The sequence below is a fragment of the Gambusia affinis genome, linkage group LG15, assembly GCF_019740435.1.
Source record: "Gambusia affinis linkage group LG15, SWU_Gaff_1.0, whole genome shotgun sequence".
Taxonomy (NCBI): domain Eukaryota; kingdom Metazoa; phylum Chordata; class Actinopteri; order Cyprinodontiformes; family Poeciliidae; genus Gambusia; species Gambusia affinis.
The window spans coordinates 22,913,758-22,934,814 of NC_057882.1; the positions used below are offsets into that span (position 1 = coordinate 22,913,758).

The window sequence follows — 21,057 nt, forward strand, 5'->3', positions numbered from 1 at the left end:
TTTCCCCATCTTGGATAGTAAGGAAACGTATGGAAATGTCTAAATTTGCAGGAGAGTAAAAAAAACCTGACATTTAGCGAGAAGTGTTTTTTTTTTTTTTTTTTTTCAGAATCCTAGCTGATTCAAACACAGAAAAAGTTTAGTTTGACTTATTGTCAGGTTGTGAGAAAATTTTGTAAAAAGGACATGTTTGGGTTTCTAAGTGTAAACATCTGGTTTCAACCGTAAAATGTGTCCCAGAGCAGAATTATACCATATCAAAGGGAATTTGTAAAATTCATATAGCCTAACTGCTGACAGCTGCTGAGTACTAGAAGTTGTATTCCAACAGTTCTTGTTTTTATTTTGCACAAAAATGTTAATTATCACGCAGTATTTGAGTGAAGTAAAACCTCTGAATTAATTAAAAGGCAATGGTTTAACTTAAGCGGTAACTGAATATGGGTTGGGAACCCATGCTACCATATAGAGATAATTAGCTAATCATTTGGCGGGTTTCATGGATTACATCTCCCCAAATAGGACCAGTGTGGCAGGAATGTGACTCTCCTCCCCTCCGCCTTTTCAGGCGCTAGGACCCAGCGGAGTGCTGAATGATGAACAAGCGTCCACTGGAGTCACACTGTAAACCATAGCGGTCACTCTGACTCACAGAGAACCGCTGTTTCACTGGAGAAACACGTCTCACATGTTTGAGACAGTTTCAAATAAAATGTCAGAAGGATTATAACTGGGAACAGGTTTGGAGATAGAAGCGTTTTTCAAGCGATATGGACTCCAAACGGCAGAGTGGTGAGTAGCAGCAACTCTTTATGAGTTTAACGGAAGGAATCATAACTTCTTTTAGCCAACAACAATGAGGAGTATTTTTTAACAAATAGAAAAAAATAATCAGAACTGGGGAAGTACTTATTAAATATGCGGCAATAGACAGGTGAATTACCAGTGGTTTGTGAGTGATAAAACAAATAATTTAAAGTGAAGCAATTCTTAACAAAGGAGAATGGACATGCGCATAGTTTTTCAAATGTAGCAAATCGTGCCCTCGTGCCCGGCTCATGATGTTGTAGTAGGTAAAAGTGACGTCATGCAGCCACGCACCGGTTAGTGAAAGTGTGTGTGTGTGTGTGTGTGTATACGGAGGAGGTATCCCCAGGTAGAGTGATGCAAGCTGATACCAACAGAGGACTGCCCTGTTGGAAAGTGCGCCGCTGGAGGAGAAGCGGCTGCTGAATGGCTGCTCTGTCTCAGCAGGGATGTGGACAGGAAGCTGCATTACAGGACTCCAAGTAGAAGTCATCTAAGTTTTAAAGATAAGGACAAGAGTGGTTATTTAAAGTGAATCAATGAGAAATTCTTTATAGAAAGCAATGAAATAAAAAGTCTCCACACAGTGGTATTCTTGCTAGCCAAATATGTTAATAGGATTATGTCTTATTGAGAATTAAGATTCCAAACATTTTGGTATTTAAAACAGAAGTTGCAAAGTTGTTACTAGTGTAACAGTTCTGTGCTGCTGTATTAAATCATATTTTGTTATTTTATTCCAACCTAGAGTAAGAAGGGTGTTGGCCCCTGGTGTAAACCTACTTTATGTCCTTTTGCTCCTAAGATTCTGTGTTTGCACAGAATTTACAAGAGATTAACTTTTCAGTTTCATCACTTATATATAAGCATTTGTGTGTGTACTTTGCAAAACGTTCCTTATCAAGGAAGTTGTCTTTGTCCGTACAAAAAAACCCTTTAAATCTTGCAGTGACTATGGCAGGTCTGTATTAGGCGATGTAACATCGTCAATGAAATAAATCGGGCTGCACAGAATTCACTGAAAGCTTGTTCTTAGTTTCAAGATATTTGTTTTCAAATAGTTGTGCATATCTACATAAAAATAGAAGAGGTTAAATACAATACACAAAAGTGAACTTTGTAGACAAGGCAGTGTACAAATGTGAAGTGGAACTGAAATGATTGATTTTTATGATAAACAATCTGAAAAAGGTGAAATGTGTATGTAATCAGTGTCAAGTCTTCTGGAAGGTGAAGTAGCTTAACTGTGCAACAAAAGAAGGCACCCACAATATGATGCTGCCACCACCATGCTTTACAATGGGGATGGTGTGTTCATGCTGATGTGCTAGTTAAGTTATAAAGTTAGATTCAGATGTGCATCGTTTCCTTTAATTTGTTATTTGCCGGTTTGTGTTAGTCTTTTACCCAAAATCCCTTTAAATACCCAAAATGTTGTAGTTTTAATGTGATTATATGTGTAAAGGTTTAAAAAAGATGATTACTTTTGCAAGTCAATGGACCATTAAACTGTAATATCATCTTGTGTAAGTTTAAAAAATGAGCTATACAACAGCAGAACAAACACCAATAATTCCTTTCAGTTTAAACACACAGAGATTACTTACAATACAAAATAATAATCTTAAGAATATCCTGTTATAAACATATTGCACAGTCATTGGAGTTATGTAATCTCCTCAATTGTAATTTTAAACAGGCCATTTTAAATAATTATATTTCATAGTCTGATTCAAAGCATGCATAAAAAGTGAGCAACACAATCGAAAGAGATTCACTGAATAACTGATGGAATCTAGAAAACACAAAACTGCCACAAGAATGTAAATATTGAAATACTGATAGTTTCAATGCTGGAATTTCCATTGTCCTATTCGCTTTCTATTTCCAGCGTTTCCATTTGGCTTTTGAGTCACTTTGCTTGATGTTTGACGGGCATGACATTATTCTGGGGGCTTTTGTTTGACACTTGTTATTGAAGAGAAAGTACCAACTGCAGCTATTCTCAACAGAGAAAGGCTTTTGAATGGGAAGTGGAATTGAATGGAAGCATGCAGAAATTGCAAGATTTTTCAAAGAAAGTTGCTAAAAGTGCATAGAGAAATCAAAATATTGGCTGTTTATTTGTTGAAAACACATGCATCTTTGTCATGCATCTGTATTTTTCAGGACCCCTTCACCATTTACTATCTTCAGAATGTGATAAGATACTAGAAGAATGTGAAAAAGTGAATTCCTCCACTGTTTTCTCACAGCTGTTTCTCTTTACAGATCTTGCCAGCGTGATTATGGGCTTTTAAAAGTGTCTGTCTAAATGCTAACCCCTAGGCGAACAGTCACAACATGGACTGTTGTCATGAAAATATGAAAAACGGGACGCTAAATTGTTGAAACAGACTTTTGTCTCTTGAGGGAGCTGCTGAGCCTTGAACTCTGACCTCCCTCTGAAGAGGATGGGTGTCAGGGGAAGAGACAAGAATCAGATTGGTGGATAGGAGTTAAAAGGGAAAGATTTAAGGGGGGCAATGGGGGGGGGGGAAACAGGCGTGATGGAGAAAGTTTTGAATCTTGAAGAGCTTCTTGAATCTTTTGACTATGAGGCAAGCAGGAACAGGTTGATGTTTGTTGACCAAAGCCTCATAGGCCTTTGATATTTATCTTTACACAAAACATTTCTTTAAATCCTAATCCTCATATCTTCTACAAGCAGCCAAATATTTTATTTCAAATCATTTAATGGTTGTATTTTTCTCTGAGGGAAAGTTCTAACAAGGAGGGAGTGTTTTGATATGAGAAGAAAAGCTTCAGAGTTTACCCTGGGATGCGAGTTGACTGATGGGTTGGACCTGTCATGAATGGGAGTTAAAGCCTAAGATTAGGAGGACAGAGTGTGTATTTTCTCTGTGGTGAGATAAACAGCAGCAGCAGTAGCTATTTTGTTCTCGGCTATAACCAAACACATTAAATCAGTTCAAATGATAGTCGCATGGCCCAGATCTCATGACCAGCCTCCGTCAGGAAGACTTTCTGGAAACACACACAGATCGGTTTTAACTTGCACTGCTGTGACTGTTTGATTGTCATGTAGTGTGTATCGCAAACAGATTTGTACTGCGCTTTCCTTTTATTTTGTCATGTTACAAACATAAACATCATTAGCTTTGAGCTTTTATCTGATTGACCAACACAAAAGACAGTGAAAAAGAACAATGAATGTTTTCAAATGATAATCTTAAGTGTTTAAATTCACATTCAGTGCCAGCAAAGTAATATTCTCTGAAACTACGTTTTACTTCAGTTAAATCTGTGGGTCATTTTGTAATGTTTCTGCCAGCATTGTACATATCAAGACATGAATGTTTTATAAAAATTTCATAAGATGCTCAAACTTGGTCTAATTTCATGGAAGCTGTCTGTGAATTTTCAGATTTAGATCTGGGCTTAATGGTCTGTTCTAAACTTTAAAAATATATTATATATGCATCTTATTGTCGCTCTGGCAGGCAGAAGACAAACCACTGCTTCCAGCTCCTCATCTTTTGCAGTTTCAGACAGGTTTGCTATGATTGACTTGTGTTTAGATCCATTTTTCTTCCTTTGAGCGTTCACTAGATTTACCCATACAACTAAAGAAAAGCCTCTCAGTTTGGCAAAACTCTTCATTTTCAGATCATTAATGTTCTGTCAAGTATTCCAAGCTTCACATTTTGTTTTATAACCTAACTCTTCTGTGGACATATCCATAACTTAATTCCTAATCATAAACAGCATCTTCATGATGCTGTTTGTTTACTGATGTTCTCTAACAAACCTATGAGTTTCACAGAATAAGTGGATTGGGTTAAATTACACATGGCAAGGGAGAAATTCGAGAGGAAACTGATTGGAGTAGATTTTATGTAGCGGTGTCAGAGGGCTGGTTTTAGTGCACATCACACCTTTTTAAATTTTTAGTTGTAGAAGATTTAAAGAATTCCTCCTTTCACCTTCACATCACAATTGTGCAATATGTTTATTTTTTTGTGTGCCTCACAAATTCCCCGCAAAATATTGTTATTTAAGGTTGTAACGTAATAAAATGCAAAAAGTTCAAGGAGTGTGAACTTTTTTGTACAGAACTATAAAAGAGATTAATGGGGGTGGGGGTTTGCTTCCTCTTAGAGAAATAATTGAACCGCTAGTAACAAAAAAAAAAAGACTTGAAAAGGAAATGTAAGGCATGTGTGTGTTTGTGTGGATGTGTGTGTCTGAGGAATGGGGGTAACAAAGATCCCTCTGTGGGTGAGAGCAGCCACAAGCCTGCAGAACAGCTGATTCTCAGCCTCTAAACCCTTCATTCCCCTGAGAGAACTGGCCTTGACTGCATGGAGTCAGATTCTGACAAACAACACATAGACCAGAGACTCAGTTTACAGCTGGTTTGTTTACCCGTTGTTGACTGATAACACTGAGTCATTTTAATTGGTGTCCGCCACAGCAATGAATGGAGAGCAGAAGAATAATTTAACTTTTTCATATTTGTTAAAACTGTCACCATGTGGTGATAGTTTAATATTAGACAGATAATCTGTGAAAAGATTGATCTCCTCCACTCGCTCCTTGAACTACTATTGGAGTTTGAAGAAATGTATGACTCCTCTACAAAACCAACCAATCAGAGCCAACATGAGGAAAAATTTACCGTTCCACGAAAACCATTTATCTGTCATCACTGGTGACCATGCTAACTAGCCTTAGCATTAGTGGCAAGCTATGTTGTGGTGAACCAGCTGTAATACTGTAGAGAGCAAAGGGAAGGAGTGAGCACAGGAGTGATTGACAGCGCTAAGACTCTCCTCCTGGCTCTGATTGGTTGTTTATGACTGCAGTTAGTATCGGGAGCACTGGGAGAAAACAGAGGAGCTTGATTTTTTTTCATGTATTATCTCATACTGTCATGACATAATTATAATTTTAACAAATATCTAAAAATTATATTTTTATAAAGTATAATACTGCAGCTTTAAGCTAGAAGATACTCTTTAGAATAAGGATGAAACCAAATGTTTACATACAAAGGCATGTAACCTTTTTTCTTACTGTCTGACATTAAATCAGAGTAAACTTCTGTCGTTACTCTAATAGCAACATAATGTAAATGCACAAAGGGACAAAGACGTATCCTGTGGTCTGATTAAACTAAAATTTAAATGTGTGGCCATAATAACTGTTGTTATATTTCCAGGAAAAAGAGGGAAAGCTACCAAGCCAAGCCACACTACTTGTGAAGTATGATGCTGGCATCTTCATGCTGTGTGAATGTTTTGCTGGAGGAAGGCCTGAATAAGGGGATGAAATATCAGACGGAAAGTGGAAGCTTTGGTGAAAATCGACTTTTCAGATGGACACTGACCCTCAACTTGCTACCAAATTAGTGAGAAAGTGCCTTATGCACAATAAAGTCAATGTTTTGGTGGGACAATTTCAAAGCTCTCATTTCAGTGCAATAGAAAATATCTGGGTGGAGTTAGCTAGGCGGCCCACAAACTTTACTCAGTCACAGCAGTTCTGTCTGAAAGAATGAGACAAAATCTGACACATTAGCAGAAGCTTGTAAAATGTTTGTTTGTTTGTTTAACAGTCAATTCTACCGAGTACTTAGGCAATATGTGAACTTCTGCTTTTCAAAAATAAAATGAAAACGTCTATCTCACTATTTTGGTCATCCTAACTAATTTAAACCTAAAGAAAGAAATTTATTGTCAGGTAATTTTTTTTTTAGGGGGAATAGAAATATGTGGTTTTACTGTATGTTGAGTTGTTGCCAAATAACCTACTGAAAACCTGGACCTCAACTAACAATCAGAGGTGTTGGTCATTTGGGCTTTTCAACTAAAGTTCTGCAGATTCTTGGAGAGTCTATATTTTGTGCATTAGAGTATTGCAAAATTATTTATATGCACATTACTGATGGATATAAGGTATGATGAAAACATGATTATCTTAGTATTTTAAATGAATACTAATCCATTCCCTTCAAAATAAAATTCTCTGTCTCTTTGGTTGGATAACTGCAAATCAGGGTCTGCATAAAAAAGTGCAATGTTGTATTTTGTCCACCAAGCAGCAGGCATCATTATCATTTTTAAAGGATATTTTCAAGTTCATCAATAGTTTAAATTGTCGTTTGGAAAATACTACCAAATTCAGACTTGTGAGTTTTTGCTTAAAAAGTTCTCAAGTTCATAAGGAAAAAGCTGAGAGAGACCAAAAACAATAGAAGATGTTGAACCAGAAACAGCAGGATGGAGCGAAATGGAAAAGAGGAAAGTGAGACGTAAAGACAGAGGAGTTCATTGGAGGATCGTGGAGAGATTGGAAATCAGGAAGGAGTGGGGAGACGCTTCTGTCGACAACTAAGACAGGAAACCACAACTGCGCACACGCACACACAACCAAACAGCTGCTGGAGATATATCCTTTAACCCTGAATGCCCGGGAATCGAGACGGCGCAGCTGTGTTGCACCACACCCCTCTTACACTGTGTGTGACTGTTTGTTCCTGTTGTGTTTTTTGTTACAGTCTCTAACTCTGACAATGTAATTGTGCGCTCTGGTCTTGCGGAGCTCAGTGGTGATCTAATTTTGGCCCTTGCGGAGACAATAAAGTATTGTTGGAGTTGGGGGAGTGGGAGAGGGTTTGGGGAAGAGTGAGGGCTTTTTTCTCACTCTCTGGGAAAATGAAACAAGAATATTTTCAACTCAGATGAGCCTCACTCTTGCAACTGCTTTCTGTCAAAGAATGGCTGTTTTCATTTTATAAAATTTTTAGCTACTTCATTTTATCAGTCCAAAGTGGCAAACTTTCTAGTTTTCTCACTACATGTACCCAATTATTATTACTGTAAAATGTGTTAAAGTTCCTAAGTGTTGAAACAAATTGAACCAAAGTTGATATTTGAGTTTCACAACAGTGAATCTGAGAATCTGTTTTAGGAAAACAAATATTTAGAATAGATGCGACCTCTTTGATTTTCCTCCATGTATCCAAAAATGTCATTGTAAAAATTTTAGTTTTAATGCCAAATATATATTTTTTTGACATCATAAAGTAGGCTAACAGATCTTAAAGGGAAGGTCAGGTCTTAAGATATTAAAGTACAAAGTCTTTTACAGTCTTTTACTCTGGAAAGGGTCACAATGTAATTTGCGTTGAGATTCAGCTGAAGCACAACGAGATCTGTTATCCACACATAGAGAAAACCAAAATGAAGAGACTGAAGATGACTTAAAAAATACCTCAACAACAAAAACTATGCAAGCCCCATTTGATTCAGTCATGGTCAGTGTTCATCATTCAACAAAAAGAAAAGGACAGGCTGAATCTGAGAGCCCAAAACGAACACATTCATATCACATTTTGCTAAAAAAACATCAGGACAAACATCAAACCTCCTGGGAAATTGTTGCACTTTAATATCAACGAACAAAGCATCTGAGAAAAAGAGCATCATACCTGCAATCAGACATGTTGGTAGTTTGATATTGTGCTACTATTTTGTTTTTTGGGAACTCGAGGCGGTGCCATATTTGATGGAACCATTAATTCTGCATCAGAAAGCCCTGAAGGAGAAGCCCACTTAGTTTATATGACAGGACAGTGATTCAAAGTACACAGCAACTTCCGCATTTCCAACAAAAGTAGGTTTCAGAGGACCCTAGTCAAAGTCTGGACTTTAATTTAAATAAGGGGGGACATTTCATAACCAAAGAACAATCTCAGTTAAACTTTATGCACATTTGCTCATTGTTAAACGTTAGTAAAAAATGCAAAGGCGTTGAGCTTGGATCACAATTACTTCATTGCAAAGTGTACAGACCTAAGAACTATTGCAGATACTTATGGATTTTCTCCTTTTCTCTGGCTCGATTTCCTTCAGGGAAGGAAGCCCGCTGACCTCCCCACCTACCTTCTTTTCTCTCCAAAACCTCTTCCCTCCTCTCCTCTTTGTCGTCTCTGAACAGGCAGGATGTGTGAGTGTGTGTCAGGATATTTGGAACAATGTCAAGGTCAACAAATTGCACAAACACATTCACACACACACGGACTCACACAGGATGTTAGAGCTGAACATAAAAACTGCTCTTTTTTTAGAGAAAGCCCTAAATATTCCAAGCTGTCTGTTAGTGTGTGATATGTAAGGATGTTTCATATCTCATCCCAGTCAGCTGCTGCAGCAGCCGCTCCTGAGTTCGTGCCCTTTGGTCTGTGCCAGTTTCTATGATTTGCCTTGTATCCGTGTGTTAAGTTGGTATTTAATGCACTTGGTGCTACATATTTCATCTATGTCAGGAGCCTGGCATACTGGTTTATTGTAAGCTTCAGCTGATTTGAACAAACAATAAAAAATATTTTTGCTGGTTTCCAGTGGTGATGGAGCGCCTTGTGAATGAGCTCAACTCTCTGCTGAAGATGTTGGACCATGAGACGGTTAGTCCCGATACTGCCAACAAGATGGCTTCTGTACGCAACATCCTGGACTCTCTTCAGCTGTCAGGTACTCAGTAAAGCCTCAAACTTTGACGTATTTCATATAATATTAACGTACAACAATCCAATAGGTGCATCTTTTAAATATGTACAAACTGCATCCAGTTAATGTTTAATGCATATCTTATGAAATCCACCGTTAAGCTTGGTTGCATTTATTCAGTGGAGAAAACGATCCATTGTTCTTTGAGGAATTAATGTTTTTTACATTGAAATATGTGCCACACTATTATTATAGTCTGTATAGCTTCCTTTTTGCCAATATATAAATTAAAACAGGCAAAGAAAGATATATTCGATATTAGAGATATTAGAGAGAGAGATACTATTCCATTTGCACAATCTCTGTCTATGATCTACAGTCCGAGGTCCTGTCTTATATAAAAACTGATCATGAGTCTTGTGAACCAGTTTCTGGTTATTTTGACTATAAGAGACCCAATGATGACCCTTTCTTCATTTACTTGCAGAGAAAACAGGATTTTTATTTAGAATATCCTGATACCTCAAGCAGTGCTTGTTGTTGTGAATGTGACAAAGTTTCCAGATCGTCTGGATTAGAAACAAGCCCCTGGGTTCATAGATTCTTCACTTACTTAACAGCTACTATCTGGTGCTTTTCCACATGTTTGTCTTTGTTTCATGCCAGACTCCTAGGGAAAGCTTGGTGCCATAAATGGTAAATGACCTGTACTTGTAAAACACTTTATAAAGTCAAAGAACTCCAAAGTGTTTCACAATACAGTCAGACACACGGATGTTGGTAAGCTACATTGTGGAACCAGCCCTGGAGCATCCTGACAGAAGCAGGTTACCATTCAGTCAGGTGAAGTGCAGATATGTAGTGGCGAGAAAATAGTGTTTTCCAAAACTTTTCTTATAAAAATCAGAAATGTTTGGCAGGTTATTTCTACTCACTCATAAATAAATAATTTGTTGACCCACATTTTGATGCAATTACAACTGAAGAGTTATTTATACATTTTCCCACAAATTTAGATCTGGACATGTCTATTGTTGTTTGTTTAAAGTTTGGGATAGTATTTAACCAAACAATCTTTTAAACTTCTCCGCTGATCTGTGCTGATCTGGGTCTTTATGGAAATATTTGTTTACTAATGGGCTCTAACAAACATCTGGATTAATATTGAGCTTAATTCACACACATCTGAACTTTACATACAAGTTAGGTGATTTTGGCATTAGATGTTATTTGGGGAACCAGATTAAAAGGGAATTCACGCCACACATCCGATTTTATTCAAACAAAACCATATTTGATTTTTTCTTCTTTCTCTTTAGAATTAGGTTTCACTTAGTGTTGGTCTATCACATGAACTCCAATAAAATTCAGTAAAGTTTGTGGATGAAATAGGAAAAAAACAGAAAAAGTTTAACAGGAAGTAATACTTTTGCAAGACAATGTCAAATCTTTCAATTTATGCAGATTAGGCTTAAAGGATTTAATAGAACAGTGCAGATTGTGGATATTGACTACAAACAGTTGTTGAAAACACATTTGCAGCAATGAAACTCCCCGTAGTCTCTAAAGCCAGGACATGTTTATCTAGAAGAGTGCAGGGAATAAGGGAGGATAAAAGGATTGATGTAAGAGGATAATGAAATGCAGAGTTAAAAGAGGATAATGAGACAAGGTCAAAGGAAGGCGACGAACAAAATATCCTGATGGCTGACAAGTACAATAATAATGAGTCTGCTGGGCCTATGCGCTGTCTGGGTTTTAGTCTTCCACACATTGTACATCTTTACTTATCTTTGTTTACTGAGAGCTCCACTGCTCTTCCTTGTAATCAGATGTTTCCACATAATTAAATTTTTCTGAAATGCAAAGAGTTTTTCCTTCAGACTCAGTTTTCTGTATCCATTAAATCTGGTGATTATGTTCTTGGAAAAAGCTGAAATAATACTTGCTCATGCTTTGTGCTTTTCACAGTCAATGGCTCAGACGTCTACATGAACGGCACGAGTTTTGTCGAGTCTCTGTTTGAAGACTTTGGTTCGTAAATCTTTAAAACATCTTTCAATCAGTTTAGTTAAATTTTAGAAGTCATATTTCATGTTATTGTGTTCCAAAAATCTTTTTAATAGCATAACATTTGTTGTTTCTTCAGATTGTGATTTGCACATGCTCAGTGCATCTCCAGTGGAGCAGAAAGAACCCAAAGACAAAGAGGAGAAAACACAGCCTAGTAAATCAGTAAGTTTTTTTGACACCTTTCTTATTAAGCCAGATATTCATCTGATATTCCAAATATAATTCTGTTTGAATTTCCCTTATTTTACCCTCAGACACCCACAGACACACCACCGCCTTTGCCAGCAACACCACTTCCTGATGACTACTATGAAGAAGCTGTTCCTCTTGATCCTGGATCCTCTCCTCAGTATTTCACCACAAGTATGAACACTCTGACACATTTAGGCCCGTCTAATAGGAATCAACATTAACCAGCATATCTTTACAAGCGAGGTTAAAGGTGCAGGATTCTAATAACTCTCCTCTATAGATTCCAGAAACTCTGTTGAAGATGCTTACTATGAAGATGCTGATAATAACTACCCCACTACCAGGATTAATGGGCCCTCTAAAACATCCAGTGAGTCTGCTCATTCAGTCTTTAATCATTCTGGCAGCTATAAAAGCCAATTTCTTTATGACTAAGAGTGTTTCATTAAATCTTTTAGGAATTAATCACTTTGTTTATTTTTTTTGCACAGACAATGACTCAGATGCGCTGAGTAGCTCCTATGAGTCTTATGAAGAGGAGGAGGAGGAGGCCAAGGGACGGGACTCCTCTCAGAGGTGGACCGCTGAGGGAAGCCCCGATGAACCGGTCAGGGATTGCCGCATATGTGCCTTCCTGATGCGAAAAAAGCGATTTGGCCAGTGGACAAAGCAGCTAGTAGTTGTTAGAGACAATAAACTCCAGGTAAACAACAATAATGATCTAGGTTATCAAAGGTTGAAGCAAAAGCAGATGCTTTACTATTATGTTTGAATCTAAAATTTTATATTTTGTTTTCTTTTTTAGTGCTATAAAAGTATAAAGGAGTTGACACCGAACACGGAGCTCCCCCTGAACCTCTGCAACGTCATCTATGTCCCAAAGGAAGGCCGGAAAAAGAGGCACGAGCTGCGCTTCTCCCTACCCGGAGGTGAAGCTCTGGTCCTGGCCGTTCAGAGTAAAGAGCAGGCCCAGCGGTGGCTCAAGGTACCTTTGCTCTCTGTGTTCAACTGCTTCTGCTTAGACAGATGAGAAAAATTCAAAGCAAGTAGAAGACGATGATAATATTATGGGTTCTACACAAGTTTGTGTCCAGAAGTGAATGTTATTTTCTTTTTTAACTGGTCCAGGTGGTCCATGACGTTGGCAGTCAGTGTAATAACACAGAAGGACTGAATGGATCAACATCTCCAATAATACAGAGAAAACTGGAGCTTGACAAGGTGTGGGCTTTTTGTGTGATTACCTTTTTTATTCAGCCTGTTTAGCTAAAAAAATATTGTCATCTTAGTGATAACAATTAGGACTTAAATGATATCACCAATAGTTACACAGTTGTTCCTCTGGTTTTTAGTCCACAAGTAATGACTGAAGAAGCATTGTTGTGGTTGCTGAGCTGGATCATTTTCCTCAGGTTTCCTATCCTGAGGAAGGCAGGATGATGTTTATAGTTCACTCAGAATTAACCATATATACTGATGTATTGGTTTTCCTTTTTGTTTTTTTTCCTCATTATTTTTCTTATTTATTTTATTTTGCCCAGATGCTGCAGTCAGACAGACAAACATCGGACTCAGACAGCGGTCCAGTAGCAGACAGTCAGTCCAACGCTTACGGAGCAGGACGAGACATCACCGACTCTCTCAGTATGTCATCACAAACACAGCCTATCTGAGTCAGATTTACCATTCAATTCATAATCTATGTGTGATTTACTTTAAATGTCTAAAAGATGTTTTTGAGCATCACTTCATGTTGATTTTACATTACTAGAAAAGTAGCAGGAATGTAAAGTCTTCACAGCTTATTTTAAAGAAAAAAGGGCAGCATGTTTTGAGTGACATTTGAGCACGTTTTTAAAAAACAAAATTAGAGGCATACCTTTTGTCTTACCTTTTGTCTTACCTCTCCCACGGAGATGTTGTTAGCAATGAAAAAAAAAGCAAAATAAAATTAATTAACCAAATTTTCATACTTTTATTCTGAAGCTTTGCTATTTTCTAATTTTGTTAGAATCCACTTCCTTCTGTTTCTGAAATGTGGTCAAGGATAAAGTTCACTATTCATCAGCATAATTTAGATGTTTGATGGTTAAAGTTGTGCTTTTATTGGGAGTTCCTTCACTTTGATCCAACAGAACAACCATAAATTAATGATCCAATAATAAACATGGACATATGAAAACAAACATATTTTGTTTCTGTATCATAGCCAACAAAATGACTATAATTTGTTGAGGAACAGCTTTCTTTAACCATCTGTTGATAAATATAGATATTGGACGCCATTCACTGTGACTCTACAGGCAGCTTTCTCACCATATTGTCATACATATCACAGATTTTTATACATACTAAAAGGGTTTTCCTTTAATTTAATGTAAAACTGAGTGACTTATTTTAGTAGCAATATCAATATTTATTGAAATTCAGTAGTTTAATAGATCCATTGGCATAGTTTGTGCCATTCTGCCCTTTTTGTAACACAGAGAAACATAAGACAAATAACCATGCACACATTTACCATTATCTCAGAGTAATGGTAAATGGCCTGTATTTGTGTGGCACTTTAACTAGTCCAGAGGAATCCAAAGCACTTTACACTTTACATTCAGTCATTTACCCCTACATGCACACATTCACACACTCCAAGGCAACAGTGCTCAAGGTACACAAGATAATAAATTATAATATATCCATCAAAAAGGACCCTAATTAAGTTTTCTATTGCTTTTATGCTTGAGTTGCATGATTGCAGATAATGAGAAAACAAGATTACTTGCTTTCTTTGGTAATGTATTTTGTCCTGTACCAGAATCTCTGGTGATTTGTTGGATTTTAATTGGTTGGAGGGCAGCAGAGGGAGAAGCTTGCAGTGAGTGTTCTTCATTCAGGAACATCCTCTGAATATATCGAACAAAAATGTGTCACTGAGGGTTTAATTAAACAAATTATATCCAAAAGAAGTAAAAAAGTAGTGTAAGTCTCATAATAAAAACCTTTTGATATTACAATTTAATTAATACCTTCTAGCATTAATATTTTTAGTTGCATGTCCAAGGCTTAACTTCTATGCTGTGGGAAGTAAAACTTCTTACTTTCTAGGAGTGGGGCAATCAAGTACCTAAACATTTACAAGAAAACACATATATGCTTTCAAGGGACTGATCAAAAGCAAAATAAATATTTTTGTTTTTCTGTCCTATAAATTCGGAAGGAAACACCCAGGATATACACGATGGATAAGTCAAACAAAGTCATGTTGTTTCAGTGTTGTTTACTGATTGAGCAACACTGAGCCTGAAGAGACATGAGAGAGAGAAAGGGAGAGACAGGAAGCGAGACATGAGCAGATATGACATCCTTCCTGTTCTTTTCCTCTAATTGTCTCTCGCTGACATCATAGGAAGCTGGACGAACAGACTGCTGCTGCACCTGGTCCATTCACAATAAACTTTCAAACACACTGGAATGGTCTCAATTCATCAAGCATATTCCCAAAATGCTTGATTTACATTAAACTCTCCAAATAGCTTGATTATTCTTGTCAATGTTTTATTGTTGTCTCTTTGTATTTTTGATGCAGAAGGTTTTGAGTTATATTAATATAAACTAATGACAGTTGTTAATCATTGAGTGACATGTTTGGTTTCAGACAGAGGGAAGCGGGGCGCGTTCTCAGAGCTGACGGGGTCGATGAGCCGAGCAGCGGGAAAGAAAATCAATCGGATCATCACTTTCTCCAAAAAGAAGCCTCCGTTACCAGGAGACCCTCCCTCATCTTCTGGGCACCATGACAACCCCCGCTGTGGTGAGGTCACCGTCTCAGCATGCCAGATGATCGCCTGGTCGATTCTCATTTACTGACGATTCGACCTTACAATTACATATGTACATTTTTTTAATTAAAAGGGGATTAAGAAATCAGAAATTTAATTGACTAAATTGTACTTTAATTGAAAAAAGTGCATGAGATAAATTAACCTAAATGTGGCTCAGTACTTTCCTCCAATAGTCTCAGGAACATGTAGACATTCTTACAAAGTGCTGAGAATTTTCAATGTGATGCTGTAGATTAACAGGTAGATTTAGCTTATCTGACACAAAGTCTGCTTGCTTTTCCACAACCCCCTCCACAGGTTATCTCAGTGTGTGTCTCAGTGGCTGCTGGAAGGAGCGCTGGTGTGTTCTCCGAGGTGGAAACCTATACCTGCAAAAGGATCCCGGGGACCAGCGGCCTCCAGTCATTGTGGTGCCTCTTAAAGGGGCAGAGGTGGTGCCTGGGGGCCTTGGACCCAAACATCCCTTCTCATTTCATATTATGCAAGCGGGCAATGAGCTTGCAGCTTTAGAGGTAAATGCTTATGTTTGGGATATTGATTTTACTTATCTTGTATGTAATGGAAAAGGGCTGGCTGATATGGCTGATACACTTATCATGATATGTGTATGATATCAATCCATATTGATAATTGTCGATGTTGATAATTATTGATTTTTCTTTTCTGAAATACTGCCAAATTGGTGGCGTGACCAATTTGTTTTGGTTTTTATTTGTACACAAAACAGCATTTATAAACGGCTCTTAAAAAATTAAGACCACTCAAAATGATCAGTTTCTCTGATTTTCCTTTTTAGAGGTATTTGTTTGAGTAGAATGAACATTGTTCTTTAATTCTATAAACTTCTGACAACATGTCTGAAATTTCAAGCAAAAGGCAGAAAATGGGAAATGGTCAAAGTAATGAAAAAGATGCAGTGCCTTCAGACCTCAAGTAATGCAAAGAAAACAAGTTCATATTCACTTGGAAACAAAACTAATGTTTTAACTCAGTCAGAGTTCAGATATTTGGTGGAATAACCAGGAGGATTTCAGTGGGCTTCAGTGCAGTGGTCTCTTCATTTCTTTCCAGAGTTGTATATTTTTACCTGTTTTATTTTATGTCTCTTAAGTGGGAAACTTACCTTATAATTAGTGAATTTTGCACAAGTGACTTATCAGCTTATCTTGGTAGAAAATCTGCTGCTCTTTTCTAAGTGTGTTTTCATCAAAATTTTATATGCAACATGTTAAATTCATACACATTTATAATGACATCATTTGTTTTGCTATTTTAGGCGCTCTGTTTATGTTACGTTAAAATGGTTTGACATATTTATGCGTTAGGTGCTGGTGGAATCTGGTAAAATTAGTTATAAAAGTCTGTTTTCTCTACACTGAAGCAGCTGTTAAACATCTCAAACAGCTTCATCTGGTATAGGAATTTATATGTAGGTGGACTGATGGGTTTTTCACAACTTTCCTCATATCATCATAGATCCAGATGGGAAATAAAGTTAGTGTGTACAGAGCAGCTAAAACATTTTTTTTTATGTTTAAAAATTATGTCACCTCGTTAGATATTTATATTTCTAACCATTAGGCGAGCTCCTCTGAAGATCTTGGCCGCTGGCTGGGCATTTTGTTTGCCGAGACCGGTAGCGGCATCCTCCCTGAAGAGCTGCACTACGATTACATCGATGTGGACACACTCACCGACATACGGCAAGCTGCCAGACACTCCTTCTTGTGAGTCACTTCTATCAGTGTGCTACTGCATACGCTTACCAAGAACTTCCTTTCCTTTGAGTGTAACTTCAGTTTCAACTATCCCTCTGTACTTTCCTCTGGCAGGTGGGCTACTACCACTGCTACTTCCTCCAGCAGTGCTTCAATAGATTCCAGAACGTATGACGAAGTTTACGAAAGCATTGCGGTGAGACAACATGAAATTGTTTTTATGACATAATCTGAACAGGCTATAGGGATTTTTTAAAACATCACCCTAACCAACCCGGCCTTTATTGAAAAAGTCCTTTGTAAATAAACTACATTTTTTGGGAAGCTGAGTTTAATTTCACACGCCTTACCCTGACAAAACTGCTGTCAGACTTAAACTGAACGTGTCTGACAACATGACTGGGGACAAAAAACTTTAAAAGAAGTTTAAATACAGACGAAAAACATTGTCACCGACATATATCTGTCTGGAAAGAATGACAAAGTAATTTCTCAGACTTTTGGACTCCATCAAACCACAGTAAGAGACTTTAAGCATAAGTAGAGAAAAGATGCTGAGGCAGCAAAGTCCCAGTTGTTGGAATTGATGGGGCGATGAATTCTGCTCCGTACCATAAAACCCTGAAAGAAAATGTCTGACCAGTAGTTACCATGAACAGCACCTACAGTCTGGAACCTTTGAACGTCTCAAAGAATGAAACTTGGTTTTATGATAATTACCTCTTTTACATTTGTTCATACTGATTTAAATAACTTATTCTATCTTAATAGTTGAAATTGTCATCTAAAGATCACATTTTTAATTTACACGTATTCTGACTGATACTAAATTTTATTAATAAAAAAATAAAAATAAAAAACAGAAGAAATCTGTGATAGAACAAATGCTGTAGGATTTATCATAAATTTTGATTGCGTCTGTGTTCGGCTTTGTTTCTCTCCAGTTGGCAAAAGTACTTTGCTTTGCACTGGAAGCTAAAAACAATAAAACTCACTAAAATTATTTTTCATTTTAAAAAAATGCAGGATGAAGATGTTGAGAGCAAAACAGGTCAGGTGAGACGTCATGCCTCTTTCTCCAGCAGGGACTCAGAAAAAACCGAACAACAGGCCACCATCAAGAGGCACGCCTCCAGTGAGTCACTTTTCATTTCATAATTCATTTCTGCATAAAAATTTGATGGGAGAAAATGTTGCCACAGCTGGTTCTCTCCTCCAGATCATGAGTTGATTCAGCTGGATGACTGATACCAGTGAATTACCAGAATTACTGTCTATTCAAATGCCTGTTTATTTATTTCCCCTTAGATGTAAATCCGTACGGGCGCTATGGGAAGATGCGTGCAGAGGAAGACGCCAGACGATACCTGAGGCAGAAAGAGGAGCTGGAGAAACAAAAGGAGGAACTGAGAAACACCCTAATCTCCCTCCGTAGGGAGAAGAAGGAGGTGAAGGAGCAAATGAAGAGTGACACAGGTCAGACAGACATCAGACAGCACTGCTTAGACTCCTGCTTTGGATTGACTCTAATTCTCAGCGTGTCTGTGTGTGTGTGTGTGTGTGCAGATGATGCTATGGAAAAGCGGTTAGCTGAGATAGAGACGCTGTGCAAACAGAAGGAGGAGGAGAGGGTGGAGCTAGAGCTCCAGCTGACAGAAGTCAAAGAAAATCTGAAGAAATCACTGGCTAGAGGAGCTCTGGGTCCGCCTGTGGACACAAAGGTTAGCATCAAGGTGGGAATCAGCACATCATTTATACAACTTCAAAATTAATTTAGAAATTAAATATAGATTTAAACTAAATAGTCTACACTGCTTTGAAAAAAGTAGAAGTTATACTGAGTCATACAATGAGGAAAGAATATCACACATCAACATACTTCTTTTAAAAGATGTTAGAAGTAATGTAGTATTTAAAAAACGCTAACATTTAGGATGTTAGCGTTTTTTATAACTCAAGATGTGAACGCAAAGTAACATTTAAGAAATAAACCATTGCATGTGGAAAACACAGTATGTTATCAGTCACCCTTTCAGACTACTATATACTTAATATATAGTATTTCAGGTTTTGAATTAGAATTTGAATACTACTGCAATTCCTCTTAAACAATACACAGCTTATCTTAGCTTAGTTTATCATAGTTTAGCTTATTTTAGCTTATCTTAGCTTATCTTAGCTTCACTGTCATTTGAAATGCTTGGTGAAACATTGTATTTGCCTCATTGGTGTAGTTTTTGTATGTGGGCTTCTGTTTGATTGCAGACTCAGAGAAATAAGGCTGAAAAGGTTTACAACGAGAGCGTTCCCGTCAACTCAGCATCTGAGTTTCGGAAACGCCCCCCGTCTCTTTGTGCTTCCTCCAGGGGGAACGTCATGCAGAAAGCAAAGGTAAAGTACGTCCTGCTGAGGTTGTTTGTGTCGGAGGACACCCATGACACTGATCTTTGGTCAAGTTAACATTGTCTAAAGTCTAAATCTGACATTTATGAATAATTCAGACAGATTCATTACATACTAAACGCAATAGTTGAGATGTAGCTGTCATGCCAGTGCAAAGACTGTCTGATATTTGCTTTCTCATTGTTTTCAGGAGTGGGAATCAAAGAAGGGGACCTAGACCACACAGACAGGCTGACAGGAACTGGAGGAGAAAAGAAAAACTCTTGTTTGGCAGGAGAATGTGTGCCAGATGAAATCAGGAGGAGATGACATATTAAAGACAATAAAGAAAAGAAAGGAATGAAGAGGGTGATGCACAGCCAGGCTGATGCTAATCAAGCTATCTTAAATGTGACAAACTTGACCGATTAAAACCAGCGCAGTATTAATGTCATCACTCTAACTATGAGCTAAGTCTTGTGTTTATGTGTCTGCATGGTTATTGCACATGTGCAGAAAGTGACCATGTGACCTTTGAACAGAAATGCGTAGTAAAGGGAGAGAAGGATGATTCTTACTGTAGGTTGAAGATACAGACAAGACTTCCTTCATGTATTCACCCAAATATTTTGGGTCTTTTACACAAAATGTATAAATGAAAGTTAAAGAGTGAAACCAAAAATTCTTAAATTATCATTGTCTTTAGAAGAAATATCTCATATTTTAAGGACTTTAAAAACATCAGAACTAGTATGACACTGTACCTGAGAGAAATAAACCAATGTTTATTGTTTTAATGTGAAGTGATTACTTTAAATATTGTATGTTTTTATTTTACATATATAAATTTAAATTTTTTTTATTTAATTGTTGCACTTTATGCTTTTGTAATTACCTAAATGTTTCCAGTTATAGCAAAACAAACATACCCTTTGTAGCCAAAGTATTTGAAGAAAATGCCATGTCTGCTCTTCACTGCACAGATGTGAACAAAACACACATGTTGGAGTAAATGATTGTTTCAAGAAACCTTCGTTGCCTTTTTTCTTGTTATTTTGTTTTTCTGCTAGATTTATGTTGAAAGGTCTGTATTATACTTGTAAAGAAGAGACCCAGCCTTCGGTTTAACTGTGGACCTGCAAGCACCATCTAGTGGTAAAATCAAAATAATGCAAGGTCTGGAACCAAATTGGAAAATATTGCACAGAACGAATCTAATACAGACAATATCTGAGTGCTTTTACTTTCTTCTAATAATAGCTCACAATTAACTATTCTCTTTTTTTTCTGCAGAAGAAGTAGGTCTTATGTAGAACACTGGTGTTTTTAACAAGTTCTATTTTATTGTCGGTCCTAACCTTTGTGGTTTATTTGCCTTCCCGGAATGTTATAAGTTATAACCAATTTCTGAATATCTGAAGGATACAGTTTGTGTCCAATGGCTGTAACTTGGACACAGTTTGGTTTTTAGGACAGTTACCCCAAACAAACATTAAAACAGATTTTGGAAATCCTTCCTGAATGGCTGCCAAA

At 37.3% G+C, this 21,057-nt stretch overlaps 1 protein-coding gene across 2 annotated transcripts; it reads left to right on the forward strand.

The window, feature by feature from the left end:
- Nucleotides 1–614: 614 nt before the first annotated feature.
- On the forward strand, nt 615–20,553 carry LOC122844576 (actin filament-associated protein 1-like 1). Of its 2 annotated transcripts, none has more exons than XM_044140176.1 (19): nt 615–792; nt 9,216–9,344; nt 11,292–11,354; nt 11,470–11,555; nt 11,648–11,756; nt 11,866–11,955; nt 12,077–12,288; nt 12,391–12,570; nt 12,714–12,806; nt 13,127–13,229; nt 15,238–15,393; nt 15,722–15,936; nt 17,006–17,151; nt 17,257–17,338; nt 18,169–18,277; nt 18,451–18,618; nt 18,709–18,863; nt 19,408–19,533; nt 19,736–20,553. In XM_044140176.1, exons 1-19 carry the CDS (start codon nt 771–773, stop codon nt 19,760–19,762), a joined length of 2,271 nt encoding a protein of 756 aa, XP_043996111.1. In that variant the 5' UTR covers nt 615–770; the 3' UTR covers nt 19,763–20,553. The 2 variants fall into 2 exon arrangements, with proteins under 2 accessions (XP_043996111.1, XP_043996110.1); XM_044140175.1 differs by having other exon boundaries at nt 616–792; nt 18,709–18,875.
- Nucleotides 20,554–21,057: the final 504 nt, after the last annotated feature.

Excerpts from the sequence above, each read along its gene's own strand:
- LOC122844576 (XM_044140175.1), top strand. The coding sequence starts at position 771 with ATGGACTCCAAACGGCAGAGTG. Across the intron at positions 793-9,215 it reads GGACTCCAAACGGCAGAGTG|TGGTGATGGAGCGCCTTGTG; the intron begins GTGAGTAGCAGC and ends GCTGGTTTCCAG. Across the intron at positions 13,230-15,237 it reads AGACATCACCGACTCTCTCA|ACAGAGGGAAGCGGGGCGCG; the intron begins GTATGTCATCAC and ends GTTTGGTTTCAG.